Source organism: Engraulis encrasicolus, chromosome 6 (genome assembly GCF_034702125.1).
Source record: "Engraulis encrasicolus isolate BLACKSEA-1 chromosome 6, IST_EnEncr_1.0, whole genome shotgun sequence".
NCBI classification, from domain to species: Eukaryota; Metazoa; Chordata; class Actinopteri; order Clupeiformes; family Engraulidae; genus Engraulis; species Engraulis encrasicolus.
The window spans coordinates 1,391,618-1,414,117 of NC_085862.1; the positions used below are offsets into that span (position 1 = coordinate 1,391,618).

At 48.5% G+C, this 22,500-nt stretch overlaps 1 protein-coding gene across 2 annotated transcripts in view; it reads right to left on the reverse strand.

Annotated features, from left to right (window-relative positions):
* The window catches only part of prrc2c (proline-rich coiled-coil 2C), a 93,807-nt gene that overhangs the window by 51,815 nt on the left and 19,492 nt on the right, over window positions 1-22,500 (reverse strand). The window contains exons 3-13 of one of the 2 annotated variants that reach the window (XM_063200421.1): window positions 21,860-22,034; window positions 18,710-19,035; window positions 14,276-14,616; window positions 13,669-13,748; window positions 11,090-11,217; window positions 9,809-9,896; window positions 9,155-9,329; window positions 7,006-7,776; window positions 5,578-5,701; window positions 3,517-3,692; window positions 2,101-2,440 (exon numbers count right to left, since the gene is read on the reverse strand). In XM_063200421.1, the coding sequence (XP_063056491.1) occupies window positions 2,101-2,440; window positions 3,517-3,692; window positions 5,578-5,701; window positions 7,006-7,776; window positions 9,155-9,329; window positions 9,809-9,896; window positions 11,090-11,217; window positions 13,669-13,748; window positions 14,276-14,616; window positions 18,710-19,035; window positions 21,860-22,034 (2,724 nt within the window). Of the gene's footprint in view, window positions 1-2,100; window positions 2,441-3,516; window positions 3,693-5,577; window positions 5,702-7,005; window positions 7,777-9,154; window positions 9,330-9,808; window positions 9,897-11,089; window positions 11,218-13,668; window positions 13,749-14,275; window positions 14,617-18,547; window positions 18,633-18,709; window positions 19,036-21,859; window positions 22,035-22,500 lie in introns of those variants that run through there. The other variant, XM_063200420.1, reaches the window with a different exon arrangement.

Consider the following 22,500-nt stretch of genomic DNA (forward strand, 5'->3'; position numbering starts at 1 on the left):
CCTCCAACACAGAAATGATTGATGCATAAAAGTTGCAAAGTTCAAATTCAGTCGATTTGAAGATGCTATTTTTAAACAATAAAAGGTCCCGCCACTCTCACGCTCTTATTCAAGTGGCACTTGTCATTGTAAAAAGAATAAACCACAAAAACCTGAAAACCGTTCAGTTCAGCTCAGGCTCCTCAGCACCCAATTTAAAAGATACCTCTACAGACAGAAACTGTAACCAAAGTTCTTCCTGTATAAGTTACGTCACTCTGCGGCCTTCTTGTTGACGCCTTCGGGGTGCTATTTCGCGATTAGTGAGACCAGATCTGAGAGTCAATGGGAAAAATGAATGTAGAAATTGAGTACAGGACAGGAGGGAACCCAGCGGTTGTGAAAACCATATGGTTGAAACCACCGTGAAAAACTGATCAACCTAGACTAGTCAAAATAAAGTTTTTTTTGACAAGAGCGCAGGCGCAGTAGTTCCATAACGGCACGAGAAAAAACGCTTTTCACAACTGTACATGCGCAACATTTCGCGTGCGCCGATGCAGCCAGATGATTGGATCAATGGCAACGCAGCTCAGCAGGCACATTGGCTCTTGTTACCAGAAAGCCAGGAGATGTGCGGGTAGACGCCATATTTGCGTTACGAATCTTCACCGTCAATTTCTATGGACGTTTACATTACTGACTGATCTCCTCTTCCCTAATAAAATCTCTGCTGTAACCATGGAGGATAAAATCTGTAGTCTCAAGGCCAACAAACTAGGGCTGTAACAATATTGAATCGAATCGAGAATTCATGATACACAGAGTCACGATACTGTATCGTGGTGCAAGAGGGCAGCATCGTGATAAACCCTTTCAAAGTAGAGGTGCACCGAAATGAAAATTTGTGGCTGAAACCGAAACCGAATAATGATTAATCACTTGGCCGAATACCGAAACCGAATATTACAATTCAGTTACAAGTTAGGTTTTTCACTATTTTTAAATATTGCTTAAATCTATGGCTTACAATAAATGTTATGACATGTTTTGGAAAGAAAATAAATGTTTATTTGAAGTCTTCAAATGTTAGAGCTGAACAAAAATTTGTTGAATTGATGCCCATTTTCAATTCATTTTCTATTCGGCCTCCGATTCGGCCACTCAATTGGCTTTCGGCCGAAAACCGAAAGTGTCTTTTTTTGCGTTTTCGGCTGAATATTTTCTGCGGCCGAATTTTCGGTGCACCTCTATTTCAAAGTAATGTGACCCTTCATCCATGCTTCAAATGTGAAAAAACCTATTTCATTTATTTTAAAGATGCATAAAAAAAATCATGGGGTGTATTGAACCGTTGGTCCGAAACCGTGATACAAACCGAATTGTGAGTTGAGCGTACGGTTACAGCCCTACTAACAGGGTTACCACTCTAATTCAGATAGAAAATTCCATGATTTCCCATGACTTTCCAGACCCAAAAAACAGAATTTCCATGACCATTTCGGTAAAAAAGAAATGTTCAAAATAATTTTTAAGTGTGAAAACTGAAGATTATCTTCACCCATAGAGTCGACATCGAGCCACCGCCAAACTTCAGTGGCCTCAGCGTCTCACCTGGGTGCATGTGTCTTACCTGGGTGCATGTGGGGGGGGGGGGGGGGTTGGGGGGGGGGGGGGGGGGGGGGGGGCAAGTCTCACCTGGGTGCATGTGGTGGGAGACGGGGGGACGGGTGCGTCTCACCTGGGTGCATGTGTCTTACCTGGGTGCATGTGGGGGGGGGGGGGGGGGGGGGGCGCAAGTCTCACCTGGGTGCATGGGGGGGGGCAAGTCTCACCTGGGTGCCAGTGGGTGGGGGGGCAAGTCTCACCTGTGTGCATGTGGTGGTGGGGGGGGGGGGGCAAGTCTCACCTGGGTGCATGGGGGGCAAGTCTCATCTGGGTGCTAGTGGTGGGGGGGGGGCAAGTCTCACCTGGGTGCATGTGGTGGGGGGGGCAAGTCTCACCTGGGTGCATGTGGTGGGGGGGGGGGGCAAGTCTCACCTGGGTGCATGTGGTGGGGGGGGCAAGTCTCACCTGGGTGCATGTGTCTTACCTGGGTGCGGCGGGGGGGGCAAGTCTCACCTGGGTGCATGGGGGGCATGTCCATGGGGCGTCCGGGTCCGGACATCATGCGGGGGTCCATGTACGATTGCATCATAAGCCAGCGGGGGTCGAAGCCCATGGAGGGGGGGGGCATGTGTTGAGGATGCTGCTGGGGGTGCTGATGCTGAGGATGCTGGGGGTGGGGGCCCAGTGGCTGGTAGAGGGAGCGGTGTTGAGGAGGGGGAACCCCCCCAGCTGAGGAGGAGGAGGAGGGGGACACGGGGCCTCCGGCACCTCCTCCTGCTCCTCCTCCACCTCCTCCCTGCTGTTGCTGCTGCTGCTGCTGCTGCTGCTGCCACTGCTGCTGTTTCAGCTGCTCCTGGAGGGGAGGTAGAGAGACAGAGGTTAGGGGTCTCAAGGGGAGGTAGAGAGACAGAGGTTAGGGGTCTCAAGGGGAGGTAGAGAGACAGAGGTTAGGGGTCTCAAGGGGAGGTAGAGAGACAGAGGTTAGGGGTCTCAAGGGTTCAAGCAAAGAGGGTGGAGTAATAAAGAGGCTTCGAAACCCGCCCACCCAATGCAAAAGTGTGTGCTCAAGTTGGGTCTCCTAAGGGGGCGTTGTCCCCTCCTTCTTCTTCTATTTTTGAGGTGTTTGCACGAGAAGTGCACTACCGCCATCTACAGCGCTAAGGGGACAACTTACTTTTACTCTCAACCTCAGGACTCCAAAGGTCTCCTAACCGAAGGTCTCCTAACTGAAGGTCTCCTAAAGGGGCGTTCACCCGACAGAAAGTGTATACCAGAAATGAACTAGAATGACTTATCTCTGTCTAGAGTATCTCTGGTTCAAGCGTTCTCAAACTGTACTCAGTCTTCTCAAAAGGCACTTCTGAGAACTACCCCACATATAGAACCCCACACGGCCGTGCCAAGCCAATCGGTAGTGTTCAGTCAGTCTGGTTTGCCCAAATATACAACCCCACACGGCCGTGTCAAGCCAATCGGTACAGTAGTGTTCAGTCAGTCTGGTTTGCCCAAATATACAACCCCACACGGCCGTGTCGGGCCAGTCCGTAGTGTTCAGTCAGTCTGGTTTGTATTTCCATTACAAGCCACATAACCCAGGCAGGGTTCCCACTCCAATTCAGATATAAAAATTCCATGATTTTCCATGACTTTTCAGACCCAAAACACAGAATTTCCATGACCACTTCGGTAGAAAGAAATAAAGTGAAGTTTTAAAAAGTGTGAAAGCTGCAGATAATCTTCACCCCTAGAGCAGACACTGAGCCACTGCAGACTTGGTGGGCTCATTGCATTCTAGAATGTTGCACATTACAGCGAGACTCCACACCTGTGGAAGGCCGTGTCGTGTGTATACGCATGTGGCTGTCTGAGGAGATTTATGTGTTTAGCAATAAAGAATCTTTCATTTAATTTAATGTAATGTAATCGTACCTGTTGCCTGAGGAAGCGTGGCGGTAGAGACTTCTGGAACTGTTTGGAGTATCCGGAGTTGAGCGGTGGTCTGACGGCGGCGCCTCCCTCCCCCTCCCCCCCCTCCCCTTGCTGCAGGGGCATCTCCTCTCCAGCGCAGGGGTCCAGGCGGGGCAACGGGAGACCGGGCTCCTCTACTGGCACACACACACACACACACACACACACACACACACGTACGTTAGTTATACATGATGTAACACAGGGGTCCAGGCGGGGCAACGGGAGACCGGGCTCCTCTACTGGCACACACACACACACACACACACGTACGTTAGTTATATATGATGTAACACAGGGGTCCAGGCGGGGCAACGGGAGACCAGGCTCCTCTACTGTCAAACACACACACACACACACGTACGTTAGTTATACATGATGTAACACAGGGATCCAGACAGGAGACCAGGCTCCTCTACTGTCAAACACACACACACACACACGCGCACGTACGTACGTTAGTTATACATGATGTAACACAGGGATCCAGAGAGGAGACCAGGCTCCTCTACTGTCACACACACACACACACACACACACACACACACACACACACGCACGCACACACGCACACGCACACACACACGCGCACACACACACACACACACACACACACACACACACACACACACACACACACGTGCACGCACACGTTAGGTATACATATGCATAACAGAGCTCTAAATTAACACCCACCAACCGGTTAAATGCTGGTGAAAATTCAGTTTGGCTGGTAGAAAAGATTGACTTACTAGCCACTTTGACTAATAGTGACTGCATGTTTAGCTAGTAAGATTTAAAGGGACAGTTTGGTCAATTTCAACATGCAGTTGTAATGCACACATTACCCTGGACTTGTCAGTGCCTGAGATTTTTTTTTCCTTCTTCTTCAGCCGTTTCCGAGATCCTGGTCATTTTAATGGGGGCAGCTCTTTGTTTACATTTCAAAAAAACATTTTTATTTATTCCCAAAAACATCCAAAAGGTTATAAAACATCAGCAGACAACTAGCAAACAGCAGTACCTTTTAGGAAAATATTTGGAGTTGGCCTATGTTTCATTTTTTAAAAATGTAAACAAACGCTGCCCCCATTAGAATTGCTCATATCTCGGAAAGGGCTGAGCCGAAAAATGTGGCATCACCGGGTACTGACAAGTCAAGGGTAGCATTAGCAATACAACTGCATGTTGAAATTGACCAAACTGTCCCTTTAACATCTACAAACCAAGCTGTGTAATGATGAAAACAATTAATTTCTTATTTCATGTTTCTATATGATTTGGTGGCTGAGATATTTAGGTTTTAATAGGCAGAGAGCACCTTTTCCCAAGAAGGGCCTAGGCTAAAATGGGTTAAAGGGGTATGCCACTATTTTGGGGCTTAATACAGTTAAAATCGTTGGCTGGGGTTTATAAAGGTGGTAAAGTGTCTTATTTTTCATGTGAAGCGTTGTCTTACTTTAAGGCAAGTTAAAAGAGGGAGTATGTCGCTAAGCTAGTGAAAGTCAATGCATCCATGTAGCATTGCACCTCTATAAACCCCAGCCAACGAATTTAACTGTATTAAGCCCCAAAATAGTGGCATACCCCTTTAAGTATGAGAGTGCTTTTTTGAGGATGCTGATAGAATGTGATTTCTCTACAAACTACTGTAGTCAGTTGTGTTTTTATCTCTGCAGTGGTTGGTCATCACAGGGGTGATGGTGAAAAAAAAATCCTGAGCCTGAACTTTTTCCCCTGTTCTAACGACGACGACAAGATAATGCATAGTGACGTAACGTAGGCCTATTTTGACACATTATTCAAACATTTAATAGCCTGTGTATGACCATTATTCAAGCCTGATAGTAGAAGAAAACCCTGAACCTGCAACACTTTCTGAGATAACAATAAGCTAATGGCTAATTATTATAAATGTTTTTATTTTTGCAAACTCTTGTCAAGCCTGAAATCAGGCATGGAGCCTGAATACCATCAGCCCTGTAAAAATCATCCCAAATCTAGAGTTCCATCTGCAGTTACCTCTGCACTCCTCTGGGGTGAAGTATTCCCTCATGGGGGGAGGTGGTTGTCTGTCGGGCTGCAGGTGGGCTTCGTCTCCAAGGCCTCCTCCTGTTACCATGCCAACACCGCTGCCCATGTCCACCTGGCAACACAAGACAAGTCGGGGTGTAAATTAGTGTTGCACCAGTATCGGTGGATCGGCACTAAAATGGTGGTATCGGTATCGGCGATTACCAACAAATAGGGCACCGATACCATTTACAGGTGCTTGTATGACACTTAAACAGCCTTGAAATTAGTTATAGTTCATAGAGGTATTTAAAAAGTATAAAAAGTGTTGCTGGATTCACTTTGTATTAGTCTTTTTCCTGTTTCACAAAGGTACAGTAGGCAGCAGCCTGACAAAGTCACGCAATGATTTTACATCCAAGTAGTATGCACTACAGCCCATATACAGTATACATTTCAAATAGGGTGGTATCGGTATCAGCCGATACTGCACAGTTAGGTATCGGGTATCGGTATCGGGGCCAAAAAATGGTATCGGTGCAACACTAGTGTAAATAAGAATCCATATGCATCGATGCACTGATCTTATGGCCAACCATCGACTCAAATTGTATCGTATCGTATCGTGAGCCATTCTTAAAGGGGTATGCCACTATTTTGGGGCTTAATACTCATGAACGGCGTGACGTTTTCCATGTGCGTTACGCCCATTTATGGGGGAAAACAACCCATACAAGTCAATTGGTAATGTTGGGGTTCAATAAACGAAAGATACGGACCTGTAGACAAGCGTTGTTCACGCGCAACATGCCGAAAACGTGTTGTGTTGCCGGCTGTTCAAATAATATAGCCAAACAGCCGTGGCTGAAGCATGGAATCTGTTCATTTAGGTTAGCCGATGTAGAATGTAAGTCAATGAGACATTCGGTTTGTTTTCACCCATAAAGGGGCGTAACGCAAATTTAAGAGCAAAGTACCCGGATGGCCGTTCATGAGTATACAGTTAAAATCGTTGGCTGGGGTTTATAAAGGTGGTAAAGTGTCTTATTTTTCATGTAAGCCGTTGTCTTGCTTTAAAACAAGCTAAAAGAGGGAGAATGTCGCTAAGCTAGTGAAAGTCAATGGAACCATGTAGCATGCTAAAATGCTACACGGATCCATTGACTTTCACTAGCTTAGCTACATATTCCCTCTTTTAACATGTCTTAAAGCAAGACAACGCTTAACATGAAAAATAAGACACTTTACCACCTTTATAAACCCCAGCCAACGATTTTAACTGTATTAAGCCCCAAAATAGTGGCATACCCCTTTAAGTATCGAAAATAATCGATTCGCTGCCTTAAGAAATGGATATTGAATCGTATCGTCATGGAGGCTGTGATTTACACCCCTAGCGGAAAAATAATGGTTTAGGACAGCCCTAGTAAATATTACCTGTTGCGTCTGCGTGAGCTCCGCGGGGCTCCTCCTGTGTGTGGGCGGGGTCGGCTGCCGTGGGGTCGTCATGGCGCTAAAATGCACCGCCGCCGCTGCTGCTGCTGCCGTCATGTTGGCGTCCTCGTCCGGCACGGAGGCCTCGGGGCGCTCGTGAGGCGAGGGGGCCGCGGGGGGGCCCTGAGGCGGAGGGCCCTGCGCCTGCTGCTGCTGCTGGGGGGCGGGGAGCAGGGGGGAGGGCTGGAGCTGGGGCTGAGGGGTGCTGCTGTCAGTTCGGGGGGGTGCGGTCATGCTCAACTCCTCGTGAGGAGGGGCGTCACCGGCGGTCGTCGTCGAGGAGTTAGGAGGCACGGGGGACGACGCCATGCCACGCTTGGGTTCCGAGTGGGAGGGAACGGGGACAGGGACTGGTCCGGGGGAGGGGCTTACACTACTACTAGGGGCGGTGCCTGTTGGCGTGGCGGTGGCGTCGGGGGCGTGTCCTGTGCCGCTGCTGGGTTTGAGCTTCTCGTTGAGGCGTTTGAGTTTCTCGGCGCAGGCGGCCAGACGGGCCTCCTCCATGCGCCGCTCCTCCTCCTCGCGCCTCCTCCGCGCGCGCTCCACCGCCTCCGACAGATCCTGCTTCTTGCGCTTCTGACGCCACGCCTCCGAGTCCTCCTCCCCAGCAGGGGGGGCCTTCGCGGGGCGAGCAGCACCAGGGGCGGGACCAGAACCGGGAGCAAGGACGCCGCTAGCACCAGAGCTGCCCGGGGGACCACGGGGGCCCGCAATCTGGAGGAGGAGGAGGAGGAGGAGAAGGAGGAAGAGGAGGAGGAGGAGGAGGAAGAGGAGGAGGAGGAAGATGAGGAAGAGGAGGAGGAAGAGGAGGAAGAGGAGGAAGAGGAGGATGAAGATGAGGAAGAGGAGGAAGAGGAGGAGGAAGAAGAGGAGGAGGAGGAGGAAGAGGAGGAGAAGGACGTGGAGGAGGAGGAGGAGGAGGAAGAGGAGGAGAAGGAGAGGACGAGGGAGGACGAGGAGGGGGAGGAGGAAGAGGAGGAAGAGGAAGAGTAGGAAGATGAGGGAGAGGAAGAGTAGGAGGAGGAGGATGAAGATGAGGATGAAGAGGAGGAGGAGGAATATGAGGAAGAGGAAGAGGAGGAGGAAGAGGAAGAGGAGGAGGGAGAGGAAGAGGAGGAGGAGGAGGAGGAGGAAGAGGAGGAGAAGGAGAGGACGAGGGAGGACGAGGAAGAGGTTGAGGAGAGAAGAAGGGGAAGATGAGGAAGAGGAGGAGGGGGAGGAGGAGAAGGGAGAGGAGGAAGAGGAAGAGGAGGAGAAGGGAGAGGAGGAAGAGGAAGAGTAGGAAGATGAGGAGGATGAAGAGGAGGAGGAGGAGGGAGGAGAGGAAGAGGAGGGGGAGGAAGATGAGGAGGAAGAGGAGGAGGAGGAGGAGGAAGAGGAGGAGGAGGAGGAGGAGGAGGAGGAGGAGGAAGAGGAGGAGGAGGAAGAGGAGGAGGAGGGAGAGGAGGAGGGAGAGGAGGAAGAACAGGAGGAGGAGGAGGAAGAGCAGGAGGAGGAAGAGCAGGAGGAGGACGAGGAGGAGGAGGAGGAAGAGGAGGAGGAAGAAGAAGAGGAGAAGGGGAGGAGGAGGGAGGAGGAGGAGGGAGAGGGAGGAAGAAGAGGAGGAGGAGGGGAAGATGAGGAAGGAGGAGGAGGGGGAAGAGGAGGAGGAGGGGAAGATGAGGAAGGAGGAGGAGGGGAGGAGGAGGAGGAAGAGGAGGAGAGAAGAGGGAGAGGAAGAGGAGGAGGAAGAGTAGGAGGATGAATATGAGGAAGAGGAGGAGGAGGGGGAGGATGATGATGAAGAGGAGGAAGAGGAAGAGGGGGAAAGAGGAGGAGGAAGAGGAAGAGGGGGAAAGAGGAAGAGGAAGAGGGAAGTCAATTGATCAGTGATACTTTAACAGTAACTCTTCACGATCCCTTTTAATTAATTTATTTAATAGTTACTCTCATGCCATTATTTTGTTCAAGTCCATTTCGAAAGGTATCTCCTTCGCCTTAGCGAGGCACATACATAAAACATCATCATGTATGTGTGTTGCTGTAGTGTGTGTGTGTGTGTTTGTGTGTGTGTGTGCGTGTGCGCGCGCGTGCGTGCGTGCGTGTTCCTCACCTGGTATTCGCGTGCCTTGCTGTACTGCGCCATGCTTCCAGGTGAGGGCGCTCTGCCGTCTCCGCAGTCAGCCCATGATCCTTTGCTGCCACTGCGCTCCTCACCGCCCTCCTTCCAGCCCTCCTGGCCGTCCAGCGGACGCGGACGCATACGCTCCACCCTCCCCATCCACTCCCTAGAAGAGGAGGAAGAGGAGGAAGAGGAGGAAGAGGAGGAGGAGGAAGAGGAAGAGGAGGAAGAGGAAGAGGAGGAGGAGGAGAAGAGGAGGAGGAGAAGAGGAGGAGGAGAAGAGGAGGAGGGGGAGGAGGAGGAAGAGGAAGAGGAGGAGGGGGAGGAGGAGGAAGAGGAAGAGGAGGAGGAGGAGGAAGAGGAAGAGGAGAAACCCAAGAGTGAATACGGATGGATGGGCCAAATTACATTAAAGTGTACAAAGAAAAAAACACGCACATCTGTCTCAGAAAGATTGGGTGCAGGACTGGCACAGTCACACCGAAAATAAAATCTGCGACACCCAAGCACCCGCTTCTCTAACTGTGACCAGGTCACATCACATTAAAGTAAAAGAAACAGGAGCTTGCTGTTGCCGACTTTATTTTCAGTTTCCCAATAACAGAGAAGAGACGAGACGAGACGAGACGAGAAGAGTAAACTCACCAGTTTTCTCCTTTTTCCTTGTTCGCTTGGTTTTCTTCGTCGTCGCTGAAGTTGAGTTTCTCCGAGTAATCCACCTCCATCTGGGCTCCTGGACAACACACACACCAGAGCATAGCACAGCAGTCAGACAAGACATCACTATGTGACTAACGGCAGCTTTTTAAGGTTGCTCTTCAGTTCTACTGCAGGTTGTCTTGTCTGCTGCTCTCTACTGTTGCCTGCTGTTGGTTTTGTACTTGGCCCTCATTTACTCAGCTCTGGTCATTTACACAGACACAGACACACACACACACACACACACACACACACACACACACACACACACACACACACACACACACACACACACACACACACACACACAGACACACACACAGACACAGACACACACACACACACAGACACACACACAGAGACAGAGAGACAGACAGAGTCTCTCTCCATTCCCCATGAGAGGTGAGTGAACACTGCTGTCTGTAGAGATGCTTTTCCTCATCCTGCTGCCTGTTGCAGTCGGTAGCAAAATAACTTCACTCTAAATTAACACCCACCAACAAATGCTGGTGAAAATTCAGTTTGGCTGGTAAAAAAGACAACTCACTAACTAGTCACTTTGACTGATAGTGAGTATGTTTGGCTAGCAAGATTTCACATTTACAAGCCAAATGGACTAGCAATGCGGAGAGTTTAGATTAGATTAGATTAGATTAGATTATACTTTATCATCATGCAAGCATGAAAATTGCCTTTGGTCTCACAGGGTAAAAAAAACCATATAAACATAGATAGACACAAATAGACAAAACACACATACAAATGCTGCATCCACCATAGCTTATTGACTATGGAAATTGCATTTGGAATAAAATAATGTGTATAAATGTTCCTCTTCTTAGTTTATCTCTAGCCCTGATGATGATGAAGAGTCCCATTACCTGCCCACCCCTCGTCTGCCTCCGTATCACTTTGACTGATAGTGAGTATGTTTGGTTCGTAAGAGTCAATCTCTAGCGCTGACTGATAGTGAGTATGTTTGGTTCGTAAGAGTTAATCTCTAGCGCTGACTGATAGTGAGTATGTTTGGTTCGTAAGAGTTAATCTCTAGCGCTGACTGATAGTGAGTATGTTTGGTTCGTAAGAGTTAATCTCTAGCGCTGACTGATAGTGAGTATGTTTGGTTCGTAAGAGTTAATCTCTAGCGCTGACTGATAGTGAGTATGTTTGGTTCGTAAGAGTTAATCTCTAGCGCTGACTGATGATGATGAGGAGGAGTCCCGTTACCTGCCCATCCCTCGTCCGCCTCCGTGTCGAGGTTGTCCAGTTCCTTGAGGTCCGTGGCGCTCACGATGGAGGGCCGATCGGGGTCCAGCTGCCACGCCTGGGGAGGGCGCGCAGGCCCACGCGGACCCCTGCGGAACCAGCCGGGAGCGCAGAACAAGAACAAGAACAGACAAAAGAAGACAAATCAGGAGTGTGTTTCTCGAAAGCGTAATTGTTAGCCAGTTAGCCTCTTGGGTAGTTGTCAATGGAGAAATTGCATTGCAAACAATAAAGTAGCTAACATAGTTAGCAACCTGAGGGACCAGCCAGGAGGGCAGAACAAAGACAAGAACAAGAACAAACAAAAAAGACAAAATCAGGGGTGTGTTTCTCGAAAGGGTCAAAGACGTCCAACATGTCTTTCAGTGCAACAGATACTTTTGCTTACTGTAAATGCAAAAAAAGAGGGTTTTTTTAAATTATTATTATTTTTTGGCTTGGCTTTCATGCATTCACTTTTCCAAAAAATTGTTTTGAAATTTCATGTTTTTCACAGTTACAGTAAGCAAAAGCATCCGTTAGCACTGAAGGACAGCGTCATGTTGGACGTCTTTGACCCGAAAGCGCAATTGCTAGCCAGTTAGCCTCTTGGGTAGTTGTCAATGGATAAATTGCATTGCAAACAATAGAGTAGCTAACATAGTTAACAACTATTGTTTTGAGAAATGCACCCCAGATGTGCAATTGTGAAAAACTACACTGACCGCAATGTACAGTGCATGTACGCAGGTGATCTGTTTAAGTGGAAACTTCTCACATTTTAAGGACTCCACTTTCCTTATACAATATCAACTGATGGTGCATAGATCTGTGTGTGTGTGTGTGCGTGCGTGTGCGTGTGTGCGTGTGTGTGAGCGCGTGTGTGTGAGCGCGTGTGTGTGTGAGCGCGCGTGTGTGTGTGAGTGCGTGTGTGTGTGTGAGTGCGTGTGTGTGTGTGTGTGTGTGAGTGCGTGTGTGTGTGTGAGTGCGTGTGTGTGCGCGCGAGCGCGTGTGTGTGAGCGCATGTGTGTGAGCGCGTGTGTGTGAGTGCGTGTGTGTGAGTGAGCGCGTGTGTGTGTTGCGTGCGCGTGTGTGTGTTGCGTGCGCGTGCACCAGTCAAGGCCAGTCATGTCTTGTTGAAATGACAATAATAATAAAAGGCTTCAGCTTGTTTTTCTCTTGAGTGCAGGGATGGGCACTGCAGTAAAGGGCACCTGACTGGCGTCGGGTTTTAAAGAGTCATAACAAACAGCCCGGTACTGTGGCAGGTCAGTCTACAGTAGCGTCAGGTTTTAAAGAGTCATAACAAACAGCCTGTTACTGTTACTGATCCAAGTCAGTCTACAGTAGAAGAATGAAGTCCATTTGGAGTGCTTCCTGGAACTGTCAAGTTATTTAAGATGGTGCTCTTTGGTGACATGCTTGATTCTCATCTTCTTTGTAATTAAAATGTCTTTATTTTGCTGGGCATAATAAAGGCATTTTAATTACAAAGAAGATAAGTGCCTTGGTATTTCTAAAACTTTTTTGAAATCAGTGTACAGTAGAGTTGGGTTTTAAGTAAGGGTTAACGTTCGGCGAGAAGGTCGCTACCGTGGAATAGCAGCACGACAGAGAGAATCTTTAGACCCCGACGCGGAGCGGAGGGGTCTTGTTCTCTCTGAAGTGCTGCTATTCCACAAAGCGACTGACTCGCGAGAGTTAAACCGCTTATTATATGGATATACTTAAATGATTCACACATGGCGGGGACATTTCTTTAGGCCTATTTAATGTTAAGTCTATTATAGTTTTTAATGTCAAAAGATTGTTGCTGCGCAAAACAAAACAGTGCCGTTGTGGAACACCGCTAGGCAACAGCTAGGTAGCCAGGACAACAGGTGTTGTCTATCACAGCAGCTGATTAGAGTCTTGTTGAAAAGTCGCTTTAGCAGTGAAAAGTCTTGTTGCCATTGACAGCGGTCTGATATAGACCAACCTGTCCGTTATCGAAAAATAACAGACGTGCGAACGTTGGGGAGCCCGGTTGAAATGAATGGAGCATTCGACCGATGACGTCACACCATATAATAAAGAGTCATAACAGCCCGGTACTGATCCAAGTCAGTCTACAGTAGCGTCGGGTTTTAAGGAGTCATAACAGCCCGGTACTGTGGCAGGTCGGTCCAGTCTGCCGTGCGACAGCCTTATCTCCTCTCCCGTCCCCTTCAGGGGCCAACGATCAAAGACGAGCATGCGGCTCCGGGCCCCCAACATGTGGGGCAGCTTTTCTGCTTCTATGCGGTGCAGAGTGCAAACTTTGGACACTAATGAAGAAACGCGACCTCTCCTAACCAAAGAGAAGCTCAGATTGTAATGAGGAGGTGGCTGCGGTGTACATGGATTTATCCTAAAACATAAATGCTCCTTCCGTACGGTGTGACTTTCTGTTAGATGTGGATTCTAATTCACTTGCAACACCAGACGTATCACAGCAGCCGTAAAGCTTTAAGCTATTTGCACCTTAGCAAAGCAAAACAATACTGCCAAAAATAAATCAATATAATGCAGAGAATACGTACTTGGCCCCATCCTGCGGTACGGGGTATCTGAAGTTGGCTTGTGCAGGTGCAAACGGCATCTGAGGGTAGGCATGGAACATCTTGGGGGAGACAAACAACAAAACAAACAAAAGAGACAAAAAAAGAGAGTTTATTATTCCAAAACGCCACAGTGCACCTACAACAGCAATCCTTTAGGAATTTCCTATGAGGAAAATAATGATTTATAAATATGAGTTGTAAATGATTTCCCAAAAGGGGCTCAGACATTTACTTGTAGTAGGCGTTTTTTTTGCAGGCACCTTATGCTAAAAAATGGTGGTGGGTGCTTACATAGGGGGGCATCATGGTGGTGTGGGGGGGTACTTACATAGGGGGGCATCATGGTGGTGTGGGGGGGTGCTTACATAGGGGGGCATCATGGTGGTGTGGGGGGGTACTTACATAGGGGGCATCATGGTGGTGTGGGGGGGGTACTTACATAGGGGGGCATCATGGTGGTGTGGGGGGGTACTTACATAGGGGGCATCATGGTGGTGTGGGGGGGGTGCTTACATAGGGGGGCATCATGGTGGTGTGGGGGGGTACTTACATAGGGGGCATCATGGTGGTGTGGGGGGGTACTTACATAGGGGGGCATCATGCCGCGAAGCTGTGCGTGGAACTGCGGGGGCACGCCGGGCGAGGGCTGCTGCCCTCCGTTGAGTTTATGTTGAAGGGCGGGACCCTGTGCCTGTCCGGGTCCCGGGGCTGGGGGGGGCCCCCTGTCCCACTTGGCTCTGCCCTCCCCCGGCCCCGGGAGGGCGGCCTTATTAGCGTCGTCCGAGTCTGCAGTGGGGGAGGGGGTGGTGCGGCCGGGGGCGGGGGACGAGGCGGGGGCGTTGGCGTTCTCCTCGGGGGGCTTGGCGTCCATCTCCGAGGGGCCCGTGTTCAGATTGCGGCCCCCACCCTCTCGCCAGCTCCCCACATCTGGGGGGGCACATTCAAGACAAGCAGTAAGTCATGAGAAGACACTAAAGCACTGATTCTCAAAGTGTGATACGGGGACCACTAGTGGTCCGCGACAGAGCTCAGGTGGTCGGATAGTGGAATTTCTACTTTTCCCAGACAAGCTAGCAGTAGGCTACATTTGTAATATTATTACTCATCTGCATCAAATTAGCAGTGTCAAATTAGCACGTCAACCGTCAATCCAGGTCCCTGAACATTTTTGGGGGGGTCATAGTGGTCCTCGATCGGAAATAGTTGGAGAAACACTGCACTAAAGGGCTTGGAGCGCTCAGGAGACTTGTGTAAGTCATGAGAAGACGCTAAAGGCGGATTCATACTTAGCGTTACTGGCTCTAACCTCCTTCATACCTCCCTCGCGACGATGGCGTGCGCTCAAAATGACGTCACACGCCCCTCCGCAAGCTGACGTGGCGCGAGGTCGTGCACCCCACATTTTTTGCAACTTGCCGTGCGCCACCAGCGACTATGCAGGTAGGCAGACAAAGCAGGAGTTGCGAAGAGAGGCTACAGCTACTGCAGGCTACTTCAGAATGGAACCTGCATCATTTTGACAATAATAAAATGTCATTGAGAGTTATTTTATCTTCTCCCTTAAATGTTGTTCAGTGAAACAATTGTTTACTTTGTTCAGAAGCACGTGTGTTTGGCGATCTATTTATAAATTCTGCAGCCAGAACAATGCTCTCACATGGTCTTCGAATGATCTGGCAATGTAGGCTACTACAAAAATCTTTGTTTCATTGTGGTAAGTCATACGTTCAGTAGCCCTACAGCAGCCGTGTTTGGCTTTCTATTTTTAAACATCTGTAGAACTCACGCTGCGAGTTGCGAAAGATGCTGCCGTTTCTCTCATGAACAGCAGAGGGCACACTTCCGAAAATGCAAGCGAAAGCCTGTTAATGGCGCTTTTGACTATGAATGGTCTGCCACATTTTAATGGTTCTCGCGCCAAATGCGCCAAAGTGCGCACGTGAAGTATGCAGAGCCCTTAAAGGGCTTGGAGCGCTCAGGAGACCTGTGCATATTACTCAGGGGCTCATCTATACCAGGAGAAAGCAGGACCGTATTAAGCCATATACGTGTATATGCATGTTATTGACCCCTAGTAGTAACTCTGAGGGTGGGCCCGGGCCCGTACGACTGCTCCTCTCCCTGCTGTAGTTTACTGTATTTATGTGTATTATTGCTATTGACTCCTAGTACTCACTCTGAGGATTGTGTATGTGTGAGTGCTGAACTCATGGCAGTCATGGGTAAACGGTTAGGGCGTCAGACTTGCATCCCAGAGGTTGGTGGGGGGAGTAATCAACCAGTGCTCTCCCCCATCCTCCTCCATGACTGAGGTACCCTGAGCATGGTACCGTCCCACCGCACTGCTCCCCATGGGGTGCCACTGAGGGCTGCCCCCTTGCACGGGTGAGGCATGAATGCAATTTCGTTGTGTGCAGTGTGCAGTGTTCACTTGTGTGCTGTGGAGTGCTGTGTCACAATGACAATGGGAGTTGGAGTTTCCCAGTGGGCTTTCACTTTCACTTGTATTGAACCCTAGTGCTCACTCTGAGGATTGTGTATGTGTGAGTGCTGAACTCATGTATTGACCCCTGGTACTCACTCTGAGGTGGGAGACTGGGCCCTTGTTTAGTGTATTTCTGAGGTCGGAGACTGGGCCCTTGTTTAGTGTATTGTCGGAGACTGGGCCCTTGTTTAGTGTATTTCTGAGGTGGGAGACTGGGCCCTTGTTTAGTGTATTTCTGAGGTGGGAGACTGGGCCCTTGTTTAGTGTATTTCTGAGGTGGGAGACTGGGCCCTTGTTTAGTGTATTTCTGAGGTGGGAGACTGGGCCCTTGTTTAGTGTATTTCTGTGTATGTGTACGTGCTGAACTGATGTACTGCATGTGTATGCCCCAACTTTTAGAAGTAGGCTACTAGTGGAATATTACGTTTTAGATAGCTGGCTAGCTTCGTGATTCATTCAAGGGACTGGGCTCAACTGACTGAATGAGTTAGTTCGCCCCCTGTTGTCACGGAGGTGAATTGACGTCATCAACGTCCTGAAATTCTCGGCGGGTACTCACTCGGAGGGCGTAGGCTGGGTCCAGGCCCGTAGGGCTGCTCCTCTCCCTGCTCTAGTTTACTGTATTTATGTGTATTATCGCTATTGGTACAGTGCCCTCCATAATTATTGGCACCCCTGGTTGAGATGTGTTAAAAGCCTTAAAATAAATTCAGTGTTTATTGCAGAAGAATACTGTCACACTGAAAATTTTAGGAAAATGTAGCCTTCAACTCAAATGAATTGTAGGAAAATAAAAAAAATCCCTGACTAAAAAATAATTATTTTTCATTAAATCACCTGTTCCACAATTATTGGCACCCTTAACAATTCCCAGGAAATAAATATAATTGAAGCATTTCTGTCATTTCTACAGTAGTTTACAAAGTTTACCAGATTATGTAGGAACATTTAATTAGTAATTCATCACTTCCTGTTTCCCTGGGGTATAACTATGACGTGACACCGAGGCCATTTCTCTTATCCACTCTTAAACATGGGAAAGACAAAGGAACACAGCATACAAGTGAGGCAGATGTGCGTCGACCTTCACAGGTCAGGCAGAGGCTACAAGAAGATTGCCACTCAACTGCAGCTGCCCATATCTACTGTGAGAGGAATAATTAAGAAGTTCAAAACAACTGGAACAGTGGTAAACAAGCCTGGACGAGGACCCAAGTTTATTTTGCCACCACGCACAGTGAGGAGGATGGTAAGAGAAATCAAAATATCTCCAAAGCTCACTGTTACAGAATTACAACAAATGGTAGCATCCTGGGGTCACAAAGTCTCCAAATCAACCATCAGGCGCTGTCTACACGCCAACAAGCTGTTTGGGAGGCATGCACGGAGAAAACCTTTCCTCACTCACAGTCATAAACGCAAACGTCTGGAGTTCGCCCAGCGGTATTGGGGCTTCAACTGGGACCGTGTGCTTTGGTCAGATGAGACCAAGATTGAGCTTTTTGGCAACAAACACTCGAAGTGGGTCTGGCGTGCCACGAAAGATGCGCATGCTGAAAAGCACCTCATACCCACTGTGAAGTATGGGGGTGGGTCAGTGATGCTGTGGGGCTGTTTCGCTTCCAAAGGCCCTGGGAAGCTTGTTAGGGTGCATGGCATCATGAATGCTTTGAAATACCAGGACATTTTAAATCAAAATCTGTTGCCCTCTGCCAAAAAGCTGAAGATGGGTCGTCACTGGGTCTTTCAGCAAGACAATGACCCTAAACATATGGCCAAATCTACACAGAAATGGTTAACCAGACACAAAATCAAGCTCCTCCCATGGCCATCTCAGTCCCCAGACCTCAACCCCATTGAGAACCTGTGGGGTGAGCTGAAGAGGAGAGTACAGAGGAGAGGACCCAGGTCTCTGGATGATTTAGAGAGATTCTGCAAAGAGGAATGGCTGAAGATCCCTCTTTCTGTCTTTTCCCATCTTGTGAAACATTATAGGAGAAGATTAGGTGCAGTTTTGTTGGCAAAAGGGGGTTGTACAAAATATTAACAACAGGGGTGCTAATAATTGTGACACACATTATTTGATGTCAAATAATTATTTCTTTATGTGGGATTTTTTCCCCACTGAATAAATGCACTTGTATTGATGGTTGGATTTTTCTCTTTTTTCCATTAAGGTCCCATATTATTTAGAGAAAAATAATAATAATTGGAAGCTAAAAAACACATCTCAACCAGGGGTGCCAATAATATTGGAGGGCACTGTATATTACTCACTCTGAGGTCGGAGACTGGGCCCTTTCCCTGCACTAGTTTACTGTATTCATGTATATGTGTACATGTATGAGTATATTATTGACCCCTGGTACTCACTCTGAGGGCGTAGGCTGGGTCCGGGGCCGTACGGCTGCTCCGCGTCTCCTTCCTGCTCGGCTGCGCTCATGTGTATATGTAAGCTCTAGTTTACTGTATTTATGTGTATATGTATGTGTATATTACTGTATTTATGTGTATATGTATGTGTATATTACTCACTCTGAGGTCGTAGGCTGGGCCCTGGCCCGTACGGCTGCTCCGCGTCTCCTCCCTGCTCGGCGCTCCGCTCCGCCTCGCCGGCCGCCTGCAGGGTGGGGAACTCCTGCTGGAACTGGCTGCTGACGCGCGGGGCAGCACCTCCCTCCACCGGGCCTCCCGGAGGCTTGCTATTGGCCCACGAGCGACTCCCTACTACACCACCTCCTCCTCCGACACCTCCTCCTATGCCACCTCCTCCTCCTCCGACACCTCCTCCTCCTAACAGGGGGGGCTCTGAAGGCCGGGGGAGGGGAGGGTTGGGCTGGGGTGGTGGGGTCTCTTGTTGCCTGGACAACACAAACACACCGACGGATGAGGAGAGAGAGAGAGAGAGACACACACAGGAAGACAGACAGATGCATTTATTATTATTATTATTATTATTATTATTATTATTATTTTATTTATTGCAGAGGGACAGACAACTCTGGTTGTTCTCTATACACTACTTCTCTATACACCACTACTCGTTAGTGGTGTCAACTAGGGGTGTGCAAAATAATCGTCATATCGATGCATCGCAATACTTACTTTCACGATACAATGCATCGATTCATGACAAAGTATCGTGATACTTATTTTCTCAATATACTGCATGGATTCATGACAATTGATTATTTGATAACAATAAAATTCTATTTGCCACGGGTTGATTTTGTTCAGTAGAGAATAGGTAATATTTCTGTTGTGATGTAAGCTCTCTCCCAGATGATAAAATGCTTAAATAGAATAAACCGACTTATGAAAGCTACACAGCAACTGACAAATAAGCTGTATTTTACACATTTACTGAAGTAAATATCGCAATGCATCACAGTAGTACATGAATCGCAATGCATCGTGATAGAATCGCATCGTGGCATGTGTATCGTGATGCGCATCGAATCGTGAACCCTTTGCCAATACCCACCCCTGGTGTCAACACGATTCAGCGATGCAATCCAATGCGGGGCATGGACGATCCAGAATCGATCCGCCAATTTCCAGAATCGATCCGGCAATTTTTTAAAGTTTCAATTACTTCCATGTATATTTCGGGAGCAAATGAATGTTAAATTAAATAAAAGCACTTCAAAACATTGCAAGACTGATATAGAAAACAGCCAATAAATTGTTGCTCAGTATCTGACTACTTGTATTGCCTCATCATGACAGATTAAACATTTGCTTTGCTGTCAGAAACGTAATGCATTGCAATGCATTGTAGAATTGAATCAGATCGGATCGCATAGAATCGAAACCTCCCGAATTGTGATCGAATCGGATCGTGATGGCAGTGCCGATCCACACCACTACTACTCTTCTCTATATACTCCACTCTACTCTGCATCTCACCGTTTGTCTCCCAGATGCTATTCTGCTATTCTACTCTACTCTGCATCTCACCGTTTGTCTCCCAGATGCTATTCTGCTATTCTACTCTACTCTGCATCTCACCGTTTGTCTCCCAGATGCTATTCTACTATTCTACTCTACTGTGCCATTCCGTTTGTCTCCCAGATGCTATTCTACTATTCTACTCTACTGTGCCATTCCGATCGTCTCCCGGCTGCTATTCTACTCTACTGTGCCATTCCGATCGTCTCCCGGCTGCTATTCTACTCTACTGTGCCATCCGTTTGTCTCCTGGTTGGTTTCTGTACTACTCTACTGCACTCCACTCAACTGCATCTCACCGCTCGTCTCCCGGTTGGTCTCGAAATAATCTACTCTATAGCACTCTCCTCACCGCTTGTCTCCGGGTTGGTCTTTACATACTCTACTGTGCTACTCTACTCTCCTCACCGTTTGTCTGGTTAATCCTGGCGTGATGCCCAGCCGTTAATCTACTCTACTGTGTCTGTCTACTGTTCTCTATACTACAGTACTGTACTTTACTCACTGTCAGGTTGGTCTCTATATATTCTACTCTACTCTACTCTTCTCTACTGTGTCTACTCTCCTCTCCTCACCGTTCGTCTGGTTGGTCCTAGCGTGATGCCCAGCCACTGCTCTACTCTACTCTACTCTACTCTACTCTACTCTACTCTACTCTACTCTACTCTACTGTTCTCTAGTCTATAGTATACTCTACTCTACTCTACTCTACTCTACTGTACTGTTCTCTACTCTACTCTACTCTACTCTACTCTACTCTACTGTTCTCTAGTCTATAGTATACTCTACTCTACTCTACTCTACTCTACTCTACTCTACTGTTCTCTAGTCTATAGTATACTCTACTCACCGTTCATCTGGTTGGTCTCTATGTACTCTACTCTACTCTACTGTTCTCTAGTCTATAGTATGTACTCTACTCTACTCAACTGTTCTCTAGTCTATAGTATGTACTCTACTCTACTCTACTGTTCTCTAGTCTATAGTATGTACTCTACTCTACTCTACTGTTCTCTAGTCTATAGTATGTACTCTACTCTACTCTACTGTTCTCTAGTCTATAGTATGTACTCTACTCTACTCTACTGTTCTCTAGTCTATAGTATGTACTCTACTCTACTCTACTGTTCTCTAGTCTATAGTATGTACTCTACTCTACTCTACTGTTCTCTAGTCTATAGTATGTACTCTACTCTACTCTACTGTTCTCTAGTCTATAGTATACTCTACTCACCGTTCATCTGGTTGGTCTCTATGTACTCTACTCTACTGTTCTCTACTGTACTCTATTGCAGTTGTTCCCAACCTATGGGTCGGGACCCAACCTATGGGTCGCCAAAGATCCACAGTGGGTCGTGAAGCCCTCTTGAGTTTAAGGGGTCTGCGGCTTCGTGCCTGCAGCGAATCACACCCGTGAGGGTGTCCCAGAACAACCCCACTCCCACTCGTGTCATATTCCTTAATTGACTGAAGACAAATGTGACTCCCTCTCGTGCGGCCGCTCGTGCGATTGGGTCACCATAGCTTACAATGGTAAAAATATGGGTCCCTGAAGAAAAAGGTTGGGAACCACTGCTCTATAGCACTCTACTGTTCTCCACTGTACTCTACTGCACTGTACCGTACTCTACTCACCGTTCGCCTGGTTGGTCCTGGCGTGATGCCCAGCCACTACTGTACTCTACTGCACTCTACTGTAGTGTACTGTACTGTATTCTACTCTCCTCTACTCACCGTTCGTCTGGTTGGTCCTGGCGCGACGCCCAGCCGCTGCCGTCTTTGGGTACGATGTTGACGTTGGGGTCGTTGCCTTTGTTCTCGGCCTTCAGGCTGGGCAGGTTGGCCGGAGGGGGCATGCGCCGGCTGGACGCAACTTTACCCAAACTCTGGAGTCCATGGCGGGCAGCCACTGGGGAAGAGGAGAGAGGAGAGGAGAGGAGAGGAGAGGAGAGAGGAGAGAGGAGAGAGGAGAGAGGAGGGGAGGAGAGGAGAGGAGAGGGGAGGAGGGGGGGAGAAGAGGGGGGGGGGTGAGAGGAGAGGAAAAGATGAGGACATGAGGAGAGAAGAGGACATGAGGAGAGGAGAGGAGAGGAGAGGAGAGGAGAGGAGAGGAGAGGAAAAGAGGAGGAGAGGAGAGGAGGAGAGGAGGAGGGGAGGAGAGGAGAGGAGAGGAGGAGAGGAGAGGAGAGGAGAGGAGAGGAGAGGAGAGGAGAGGAGAGGAGAGGAGAGGAGAGGAGAGGAGAGGGGACAAGGGAACAGAACACAGGAGAGAGGGAATAGGGGTGGAGGAGAAGAGAAGAGAGGAGAGGAGAGAGGAGAGGAGAGGAGAGGAGAGAGGAGAGAGGAGAGGAGAGGAGAGGAGAGGAGAGGAGAGG